Raw genomic sequence first — 11,544 nt, 5'->3', positions numbered from 1 at the left:
GCCACCTTAGGTGTACGTGGCTGGCGCCTTAACCGGTTGAGCTATAGGCGCCGAGCCGATCACTTTTTAATGTGCATTTAAAGGTGTCAGTTTATATAGACACACTTTTTGATATGTGACCACTTATAAAAATAATTGTGATTGTTTTTGTATGTGACCATCCACTTATTTCCAGAGATTTTTTTTTTTTATTTTATAGGTAGGATAGACCTTTTTTCCTTTCTCTGTGTCTTTTGGGCATATTAGTAATCATTTATGCCCACTCCAGATATGGAGAGAGGTTTCTGGGTGCGTGTCCAGAAAGTTGAAGGTCTACCTGCTTGTGGCCTGGGTTAGATTGTCTGTGGGTTGACTTCATCCCTGCCTCCTCCTCCCACAGGTGCTCTGCCCTTGAGGGACTGCAGATTCAGAATCCCTTTCTAGAGTTTAGGAGGTGGTATTGCTTTGATTTACTCTTGATCATTTTCAGTGCTATTGAAGAGCCTTTCCCGAAGCATGTTGTGAAGACCCAATAGCTTCTAAAAAGTGTCCTTTAGAAATGGGTTAGGGGCTCAAATAAATTTGCCAGATCCTCTGCCATTAGGAATGCATGATCAAGCCTCTCAGATCCAAACTATGAGAGGAAAGAATTAATCCCCAAATAGCAAGTCTGTTCACTTTAAATAGTTATTATCAACTTGTATATGATAGTGTTGATATCTTTGTTGGGACAAAAGTTCTTTTAGGTGATGATCACTGTTGAGGTTTTATTTTGTGAACTTGTAAGCCCTCCTTCTCTTTATATACCAAGATAGTTAATTCAGGCTGGGTGGGATGGCTCACATCTGTAATCTTAGCACTCTGAGAGGCTGAGATGGGTGGATTGCTTGAGCTCAGGAGTTAGAGACCACCCTGAGCAAGAGTGAGACCCTAGCTCTACTAAAAATAGAAAAACTAGCTGTGTGTTGTGGCAGGTACCTATAGTCCCAGCTACTTGGGAGCCTGAGGCAGGAGGATCTCCTGAGCCTAAGGGTTTGGAGTTGCTGTGAGCTAAGTTAATGAATGCCCTGGCACTCTACCCAGGGTGACAGAGTAAGAATTGGTCTCAAAAAATTAAAAAAGAATAGTTAATCCAAAGTACTGATTGTCACCGAGTGGGAAGAGGAAACCTCATTTTTGTTTACCCTGCTCTGTGAAATTCTCCCCTCTCCCCCCAATGCACTTTAATCCTCTCAACTGATTTTCTAATACCTGGAAGTTCTTCGAAGAAGAAGTGAATTTTCTTTATCTCTAAAAGAATAAATGGAACTATTCAACAACATACTTTTAACATCAGCAGTTATTGAGTGTTTTCTTGACTTTAATATATTCAAACACATCCATATACTGTTAAATCTCTTTATCTGAGAGTTTATATCGATGGTTCAGGAATGTGATTTCTAATAGTGTATAATGAGGACTTATCCTCTGTGTCCTTGTGGTGGGTTGTATGCTGCAGCGTGTACACCTATGGTGTTCAGGGGAGAAGTGCCGTGTTGTCCTTGTTCACCCAGGGTTCTGTGTGCTGTAGGTGTGATGCTGAGATTTTGACCCATGACTTTACACTTGATTTCTTTATTCCTTATTTTTGTGTAGAGCCACACTTACAGAATCGACCATCATTTGTAGTTCATTTGCCAAGAGTGACATCCATTTTTCCTTGCTGAGCATTACTGAAATTTATTCTTTGTCAAGAGAAATTGGAGAGATTGTTGGTTTCCAAGTTGTTTGAGGGCTGGGCATGCTATGTACTTATGCTGCCACCTTGTGGAGATTGATGAAATAGAAGATTAAAACCAAGGGTTATAATGAAAACTTAATGAATATTATTAATATATTGACAGTATTGTTTTAGTAAGTTGATGTGAACCAGGGAGCTGTCATTTCAAGCAAGTTGTCTTGTTGTTTTTATTACCTAAATTCTATGGATGTTTTAGCTATGTTCACGTAGTAATTGGGGAGAAGGGAATGGGCCTTCCATAAATAGTAAAATTACCAACTTGCTTCAGACCCTGCAAAGAACCATGATTGGATGAAAAGGAGAAAGATTTGGGTTATGTTTGTATATCAATGACTGTTACAGTCCTCCAGTTATAAAGTGATTTGTGTTGCTTTATTGAAATGTGTACATTTTTATAAACTTATATTAATAACTTTAATTTGTAGGAGGCAGAAACGCCAACCCTACAAGGCCTTTCTTTCACTGTCCGACCTGGCGAACTGTTAGCAGTGATTGGACCTGTGGGAGCAGGAAAGGTAAGTGATGAGAATGCCTTTGGCAGCTGGCTACAGCACCAAATCCACATTAAATTCTTGGGGTTGAGCCCAGAGCTATGTAACGCAGTGTTGGCTTGGGCAAGCCCGGAAAGGCATTTCTCACTGTGTCCCATGAAACATCAGTTTTGCAAGACGGTGTCCCGGCCAAATAAATCTGGGTAGTGCAAATTGTATTTCCCTTCATACTTAAGGTTGCACGGTCGGGAACTCCTTGTCTGGAAGTTGTACATCTCGCTGAAGGAAATTATTTCTATGAGAGATATTCAGGATAGGATGGCTGAGAAAGTGGGGACTTCTTTCATCAGAAGAGGCCCTAGGTGCTGCAGGACACTTGAACCTGTGAAGGGTCATTTCTGCCTATAACTTCTCCAAGTCACATCAGCACACATTTAGTAAATATGCAGCCAGGCCCTGTGTAGGGGCAAAAGATAAAAATGTAAGGAAGACCCAGATGCCACTGCTTTCCAGAAGCTGCCGGTTTCTGGGGTGAGAGATCTGCAAACATGATTTCAGTTCAGTGTTGTAAGATTGGTAACAGTAGACGCAGGCACCTCACTATGTCTGTGGTAGAAAATTTCAGAAGAGTGTGCGGGCACACTTAGTCTCATGCTTTCTTAAACAACCTGATACAGAAACCTCGGTATGTAATATATAACCAATAGGGTGATTATTTCCTTTATGGTTAAATTTTGCTCTCCAGAAACATGATCCCAGGGTCCTTTAAATAAAAGTCTTTCCTAGTGCACAGAATGTATTATTTATGCATACCTTTTCTGGAACCAAGTACTTTGTCAAGTAAAGGAAACTTGGATGCTAGCACAACTACATTCACTATCAGCTACGTGAAAACTGTATCATGCTGGGCTGCTCTGTTGCTGTGACCATTGTTAATTACTCTTTGTTGCTTATAAGTAGAACCATTTCATGTGGGGGAAACTCATTCAGACAGAGTAGATTGTTGCACTGCGTTTTGTTAAGATTCCTTATACGTCATTAGTTTAGGTATAGGCCAGTAGTGTTATTTGTTATTGTCATTTTTTTTATTACAGCTTTCAGAGCTGTACTTTATCTTATTTTGAATGAAAGGATGAATGGTGTTTATGCAGCCAGGGCCGGGCAAAGCTGTATTGCAGCGGCCTTTGCTGTCCCGAGTGTCCAGCGCACACATGCTTTGTACAATCTGTTTCAGTCATCCCTGTTGAGTGCCGTGCTTGGGGAGCTGCCCCCGAGTCAGGGGCTGGTCAGTGTGCATGGAAGAATCGCCTATGTTTCTCAGCAGCCCTGGGTGTTTTCAGGAACTGTGAGAAGTAATATTTTATTTGGGAAGAAATATGAAAGGGAACGATACGACAAAGTCATAAAGGCTTGTGCTCTGAAAAAGGTGAGTGATGACTTTTGAATTTCAAATTAACAGCAGTGTTCGTTTAAACTACATTTATGAAAAGCTTTATATGGTTTTTTAAATTGTGAAAGATTTTTGAACATGAATACTTTAGTCTTCCAGGTAAATTCTCTCTTGTTTTCATTCTCATGTGATAATGATAGTCACAGGATGGTTTTGTGCGGGTTGAGTTTGGGTTTGTGACCTGTTATTCACTGATGACATTTATTTTTAAACGGACAACTGAAAAAACTTGCAAAAGTGCTGAGGACAGTGCATCAAAAGTTCCAGAACCCATTGCTCAGCTTTGGCCATGGTGGACTTATGGCCAATCTCGCTCCAGATCTGCCCCCTGATGTCGGCCAGCCCCAGCTACACCCAGATTCCTCTGAAGCAGAGCCTGGACTGTATTGAGTCCTGTCTATAAATATTGCATTATTTATTTCTAGAAGCTAAGAACTTCTTTGAAAAAACATCACCATCCATCACACCTAAGCAAATGACCGCAATTCCTTGTTGTCATCCGCTGTGGACTCAGTGTTCCCAGTTCCTTAGTAGTCCCACCGAGACATCTCGGGCTGAACCAGACTGCAGATGAGACCTGCTCCCGGTGCCCGGCTGACGTTTCTTACTTAGGTCCTTTTCAGACTATCAGTTTCCTTCTCGGCTTCCATTTTGACTTGCAGTTTATTGTTGAGGGAAAATGAAAGGTGAAGCATTTCTTTATAACACCGCCTTATTCCACTAGGAGAGAGATGGTTTTCCAAAGTGACATTTGAGTTTTGCAGGAAATGGGAAGATGAAATGTTTAATTATACGTTGAGATTTTAATAAAGTAGCTGGATGATTGGTTAAAAAAAAAAACTGAGCTTATCTATAAGAATGTAAGTTAGCAGAAAGGTAGATATTAACTGAAGAGATATGTTACCCTCTTTGGGTCGTAAAAGATCACCAAATAATGGCTTTAAAGGGCTCTCCCTGGGGTCTATTCAGCGCAGCCTGGACAGCCGACTGTTCTTTTATACTATTTGGAGAAGGCTGCCCCTCGATGTCAAAGTAGGGATGCTGAGGGCTTCCCGGCAGCTTAAGGAGAAAGGAGTAATTTTTTGCACAAACAATGACTTGAATATCATAGATTGTATCCAGTGATTAGCATTTTATGGGGAAGTTGATAAAAAAAAATTGCTTGTTTAAAGAGATTTTATTGCTTTCACTCGGATAATCGTTAATGTGTTTTTTGGAAATGGCATTAAGTTAGCAGGAATGAGCTAGATTTGTATTAAATAGTATCCATAGTATATAAGAAAAAGGCTAAAGCAAAAATGTAGATTAGATAATAGCTTCCACCGGCTGTTAATCTCATACATACACACAGAAGGTCTATGACTTTTTAATCTTTTGTTACAATTTCTAGTATCTCCAATGTTTATATCATTTTATAGTTGGTGAGATGGGGAGGGGTCAAGAGATGAAATGACCCAGCCTTTTGCAGATCAAGTTCAAACCCATGTCTGCCGGGCTCCAGATTCCATTTTCCCTTCTGCTGCACCACTTCCCAATTAAGGATGTTTTCAAGGCACAAGTATTTTAAAAATTGGGTGATCAATGAAGATCGAATTTAAAAAACACCAGTGCTTACACATTTCCTTGTTAGCTGAGTCGGGGTCAGCTTCTGGTGCCCATGTTGGACTCCTGATTCTGAGGTCAGCCCAGGCCCGCCATTCTCTCCACATCTGAGAGTCTCTGAAGGGGAGCAGGGGTTCAGTGGCTGCCACTCTGTACCTTCCTCAGCCACCTGTGAGGGTTGGGTCAGCAGTGTGGACAGCGACTTGGGTTCCAGCCACCTCAGGGCTTCTGCATGGCGGGCTGACTCCAGTGGGAATGGGGGGCCCTGGGCTGGCTGCACAGTGATTTTTTTGGCTTTGTTCTTTGATGTTTGTAATCACAGACCGTTCCCTTCCCTGTGTGTATTCCTTCCCTTGGCAGAATGGTAGGCCCCAGGATGGAGAAGTCAAACAGAGCAGAAGTCCTGGTCTAGCTTGTCATTTGCTTATTGTCACCTTGGACACGTCATGTTAGCTCTCTGGGCCCAGGATGTTTCTGCTATAAAATGAATACTTGGCTTAGATGGTTTCCAAGAGGTTTTGCTGCAGTTTTGAAAAACCATTTATGACTGTTTTGCAGGAGATTAGCAAGACTTTTTAGAACCAGGAAGACACTTAATCAGATGCTTTGCTGCTCTTTTTGAATCCATGTGTCAGTGGCATCTTGTGCCATAAAACTGTGGTATCAGATGGCCGTGTGTGCTTCCCAGAATTATTTTGACCTGTAGGTACAGAGGCTTCTTGTGTAGTGAAAAGACTTGGCTGTTGGACGGAAATCGTACTGGGAGCTGCAGGCATTTGCCTCCGTCTTTCTTATTAAAAAGATATGAGGTGATTCTAAGGACTACAGGCAATGACTGCGGAATTGTAGACATGCTGGGTTTTTGGTAAAGAGCAGCAGTTGTCACTGTTGTAGCCCTTTCCTCTAAATCAGTGGTTCACAACCTTCCCAATGCCGCCAACCTTTAGTTCCTCATGTTGTGGTGACCCCCAACCATAAAATTATTTTTGTTGCTACTTCATAACTGTAATTTTGCTACTGTTATGAATCGTAATGTAAATATCTGATATGCAAGATGTATTTAGGCGACCCCTGTGAAAGGGTCATTCACCTCCAAAGGGATCGCGGCCTACAGGTTGAGAACCACTGCTCTAAATAAATTGATCAGATAAATCAAACATAGATTGTTCCTTAGAGTTGCCCCATGTCTTTCCTTTCCCCACTTCCCCTAATCCTGGAGAAGAAAACAGGAAAAGGCAAAATTTTTCATGGTCGATGTATAGGTAACAACTAGATATCTTGTACTAGGTCAGATTGAAGTAAATGTCTAAGTTCACTGGGCTGGGTCACTTCGGAGATGAGCTAGCGAGAGGGGAAGCAGCGATTGTGTTTATCCAGCAGCATCAGTCCAGGCCCATCACAGACTCTCTGCAGTTGATGTTGCCGTGAGTTTCCAGACGTCCTCAGGAAGTGAAGCAGCAGCGTCGGGTCCGTGAGTGGGACTGGTCAGACTGTGAGGCCTGCAGTCACACCAGCCTGGGCTGCAGTCTCAGACTTCTTAACTGGGCGAGGCACTTTAGCTAATTGAACTTTACAAACACTCATTTTCTTCATCTGTGATATGGAGACAGTGGCACTATCCACCTCATACCAGACAGCTCTATAGGATGACATTTGACCATGAATTTATTTTATTTTATCTTTTTGAGACAGAGCCCTGTCTATTCTATTCACCCTGAGTAGAGTGCTGTGGCACCATAGCTCACAGCAACCTCAAACCTTGGGCTTGAGTGATCCTCCCGTCTCAGCCTCCCGAGTGCCTTCAAGTGCTCCGCTGTTTTCCTGTTGCCTTTGTTTTAAGTGTATCTTTAAGCAACCTCTTGGGGCAGCAGATTATGAACTGAGGTGAGCTTGGTTCATATTCCAGATCCTTCCGTTTGGTGGCGGGGAGTCCTGTGAGCAGTGCCACACCCTCACTGAGGCTCAGTTTCCTCATCTGTGAGGTGGGACAGCACTTGCCGTGCAGGTCATTGTGAGGGTTAGAGATAATTCCAGATGTCTAGAGTGCTGGTTGGCACATAGTTCAGCCGTCCAGGAGCTGACCCAGGGGGAGATAATCTGGGCACTCGTGAATTTTATGAAGCAGTATAAACTGGGCCTTGCATGGGAAATACAAACAAAACCTTAACCGAGTAGAAAGAGAAATGATTTTTGACTGGGGAAATGCAGGAGTGATGTCTTAAGAGGCAGAGTTTGAACCAGGTCTGGAAAATTGGTCAGTTTGACAGGCCACGCCCGGCAGGGCAGTGCCAAATGGAAGCCAAGATGTAGCCAAAGAGGTGTGAGGGCCACGCTCTGTGACCCTAGAACTGTCCTTCTGTGCCAGGGCCTCAGACCCGGCCATCCTTAACTGCCTAACAGTCTCCTCAATGGTATGTCACCTTCAGGGTCACCTTGTGTTAATGGGCATCTAGTGGGATTCTGGTGCCATGTGTCAAACCCTGGTAACCATTTCTTGGTTTTCCCCCAGTTTGTGTGGGTGCTGCCCAGTGAAAACACTTTGTGGATGAGCTAATTGGCCAGTTTTACTGGCCTGTGATTAACATGAGTGAAAATGCCTTCCTCTCGCTGGGAGCGTTTATAATTTCTGCTCACCTCACGCTTTCCCTTTAACCAAACTAAGAAGTGATGGCTAGGAAATTCGCCTGACTCAGATTTTACTTCAGATCCTTGGAAACATTTTCCCTGTCTGAGGTGTGTCCACAAATAGTTTGCTGAGTCAACAACGCTCAAAGTCGCAGCACTCGGAGTACTGTCACCAGACTCAGCCCATTCCTACTCCCTAACTGGCAAGAGCGTGGGAGTGGGGATGCCGTCTCTGGAACACGGCTAAGATGGCTGTGCATCCAGCTCTGTGCTATTTTGAGAAAGGAAACAAATGACGTAAAATCAAGGCATAAAACCTAGACAGAATCCATTAAAAGGACTGCCAGCGATGAACTGGCCGCCAAGTGCACTGTATGTGTGTGTGTGTGTGTGTGAAAGGCTGGGAACTTAAAATGGTGCATTGTGTTTCAAGGAAACTGAAAACAAGAGACAGTATTAACTTCTGAACTCAACAACGAGATCATGTGAAATACTGACTTTCTCAACAGGGCAATTGTTGCCTTTTATTTGATGCGATCCAGTTCAGCTTTGAGTGTGGAGGGATCCCTGTTTCTGTGTGGGTGCCCCTGGGGGCTATCCGGGAGCAGTCACGGCGGAGATACGCTTCCTTTTTAACTTTTGGCGGTGTCCTTTGCTAACAGGGTTCATGCTGGGGGTGGGATTTCACTGTTGGGTGGGTCAGAAAATTTGTGTCTGTCACCAATAGTAAATTTCAATGAATTCATATCTTTTTTCTGCCGTGAGAGGGTGTTTGCACACTTGTTTCTTGAGATTTCTCAGCATCCTGTGAGTTTAATAATTGTTGTTTCTCTGAGATATTTTATAGAAGTGAAAAAATGAGATCTTAGGCAGGTGGAAGGACTTGATTGTCATGGAGATGCCCAAGTGCCATTTCCTTTGTCCCCAGATTTGTCAGAATAGAAACAAATGAAAAACATTGACCAATGGAAGCTTGACCTGTAACAGGGCCTTTGCTGTGGACGGTGCTGGTGAAGGTTAATGCCGTTGCTGCTGTTGCACGGACACCTTGTCAGGCGGCTGCCCCGGGGCTTTTCCTCACTCATCTTTGTGGAACTTGGTTTCCGCAGACTGTGCCTCGCACTCCACCTGCCAACGGGTCTCTGCTTAAAAGACCCCTTGCTGCCAGCCCAGATAAGGACTGTGTCTCCCTCACTCTCCGTCCTCCTTTTTCTTTTCAGGTTCCTTTTTCTTCTTGGCACTTATTTACCATTTGCATTTGTAGTAGCTTTTTTTTTTTTTTTTTTGCAGTTTTTGGCTGGGGCTAGGTTTGAACCTGCCACCTCCGGCACATGGGGCCAGTGTCCTACTGTGAAAACTCCAGGAACATTGCTTTCTTTACTGCTAAATTTCTGTGTTCAGAACAAGGCCTGACAAATATTTAGTCATTTCTCAATAAATATCTGTTAAAATGGTTAAGCACATAAATGCTGTGAAAAACTACAACATTAAAATAGAAAAAACACCCCAAGAGTTTTGTTTTTTGTTAAAATTTAGTCACCAGGAAATACACCCGTTGCTGTTGATTGAATCCATGTATGATTTTGAAGAATTGACAGCAAAATTTAGGGTGACAGTAGAACACATTTTAAGCCTTCCCCTCTCCCCCATTTTTCCCCTCGTAGGACTTACAGCTTCTGGAGGATGGGGATCTGACGGTGATAGGAGATAGGGGAACCACGCTGAGTGGAGGGCAGAAGGCACGTGTGAACCTCGCAAGGTAAGTCCAAGTTCAGCGGCCGCTCTGCCAGTGTCTTTCATGCCTCTAGGATGGGTAAACACTGAATCCACCTGCTGTGGGCCGGGTTCCCTGGGAGGCACCTACCTTCTAGTGTTCCATTGCCACTTGGAATGACCATCCAAGGTGTTGAACACAGATATGATTTCTAGAAGTGTGAGGCCTTCTGATACCTCTTTACGCATTTTTTAGAGCAGTGTATCAAGACGCCGACATCTACCTCCTGGACGATCCCCTCAGTGCAGTAGATGCAGAAGTTGGCAAGCACCTGTTTGAACTGTGAGTTTCTTTTGTATGTTGTGTCCTTTCTCCTTTCCAAGAACTGTTTGGTTTGAGTCGGTTGGCTCAGGAAAGCCTGTGCAGCTTCTGAAAATTCATCTTCTCTTGAGCTGGTGTCCTGTGCCCCGGTACTTTTCCCAAGGATCCATCATGGAGAACTTTGTACAATGATCAGCTTGTAATTGTAAGTGAGGAAAATACAGAAGGTGATTTCACTGACTTGAAGCGAGTAGAGTTCGTGCTTCAGGGAGTTAAGAAGCACATGGCAAAGTGTGCGGGTTTTTCTACCTGCTACTTGTGATTGATAACCCAGAAACTGCCAGTGGATTCAGACCCCAGGGGTCAGAAAGGTAACAATCCAGATCTTACAGTGAAGGGTGGGACTTGGCAACCTGGAATTTATTTGGCTGCTGGTTCTTTCCCTACATCATTTGTGGATGGCAGGTTGGAAAGGAGGTTTTCAGTACTCACACGAGACTTTCCTGGAAAGTCAGTGGTTAATGCTTATTAATTTGGAAGTTTGGAAATAATTAGTAAAGTCTAAAATTCAAGAATGATGTGTTCTGTATTAGAGTATGGCCTTAGGAGGTTAATGTTGCTTCGTGGATTCTGATTAGAATTAACCCTTAAGACTCATGGATGGGTGGGGTTGTGTTTGAAACTAGTTGTCTAGAATCTGGCTTAACTCCTGGCTCTCACTTGGTGGTTCTGAAATTTGTTATCTTTGGCTCTTCCGTAGCTATTGAGGTAGAACAACTCTGGAATCGTTTTTGTGTGTCTAACTTAACTCGTGCCCACTGGCATTTCCTTTGTTGTCTAGACTGTGGTCCTGCTAAAGCAGCCTCCCACTTGTCCCCCAGGGAACTTGTTTGTGCCCTTGTTAAGGCCAGTGAGCTCTTTCATCTGCACTGACTGAGCCCTTACTATGGGCACTGAGGGAGATGTTCTCACAGATGTTACTGCACAGAACAGTAGTCAACTATAGGAGTCAGGGACCCATACTGGGCTGAGTGAGGGAGACACAGAAGTTTAGACTCATTCCTGCCCTAAGGAATGTGTCTATACCTGGAGTTTATCAAGACAAGTGTGTAGAGGAGTTCAATGTACCCAACTTACATTTAAGGGGGTTACAGTATAGGATAATCAATGTGAAATGGGAGAAGTGGGCACCAAACTTGAATTTAAGGGGGTTGCAGTGTAGGATAATCAGTGGAAATGGAAGCATGGGCAGCTATGGGCATTTAGCTGAGATTGGGAAGCTCATCATAGGCTAGGCTTGGTGGGAAGTAGCCTGTGGTCCTTGAGCTGTAGAGCCTGATGACAGGATTCAGTTCCTTTAGTAAAATGAATAGCAGAAGCAGAGGGGTAGAGCGATCGGAGCAAGAGGGGCTCCAGGAAAGGACAGCAAGCAGGTGAGTCTTTCTCAAGTGGAGGATACAGATTGTACCTGCACCATGAGAGGAAGACTCTTGGAAGGGCCCTGTGAGGTCTCGTGTTGGCTGGAAGGGCCCTATGAGGCCTTGTGTTGGTCAGAAGGGCCCTGTGAGGCCTTGTGTTGGTC

At 43.7% G+C, this 11,544-nt stretch overlaps 1 protein-coding gene across 1 annotated transcript in view; it reads left to right on the top strand.

Annotated features, from left to right (window-relative positions):
• ABCC4 (ATP binding cassette subfamily C member 4) overlaps positions 1-11,544 on the top strand; it is a 252,668-nt gene that overhangs the window by 93,338 nt on the left and 147,786 nt on the right. The window contains exons 10-14 of the mRNA XM_012805020.1: positions 2,185-2,274; positions 3,485-3,676; positions 9,592-9,686; positions 9,897-9,986; positions 10,649-10,700. Coding sequence (XP_012660474.1) covers positions 2,185-2,274; positions 3,485-3,676; positions 9,592-9,686; positions 9,897-9,986; positions 10,649-10,700 — 519 coding nt within the window. The remainder of the gene's footprint in view (positions 1-2,184; positions 2,275-3,484; positions 3,677-9,591; positions 9,687-9,896; positions 9,987-10,648; positions 10,701-11,544) is intronic.

This window comes from Otolemur garnettii, unplaced genomic scaffold, assembly GCF_000181295.1.
Source record: "Otolemur garnettii isolate 467f Iridium unplaced genomic scaffold, OtoGar3 scaffold00034, whole genome shotgun sequence".
NCBI lineage: Eukaryota > Metazoa > Chordata > Mammalia > Primates > Galagidae > Otolemur > Otolemur garnettii.
The sequence above is the reverse complement of the archived record's forward strand: the minus strand, read 5'-3'. Positions and strand labels throughout refer to the sequence as shown.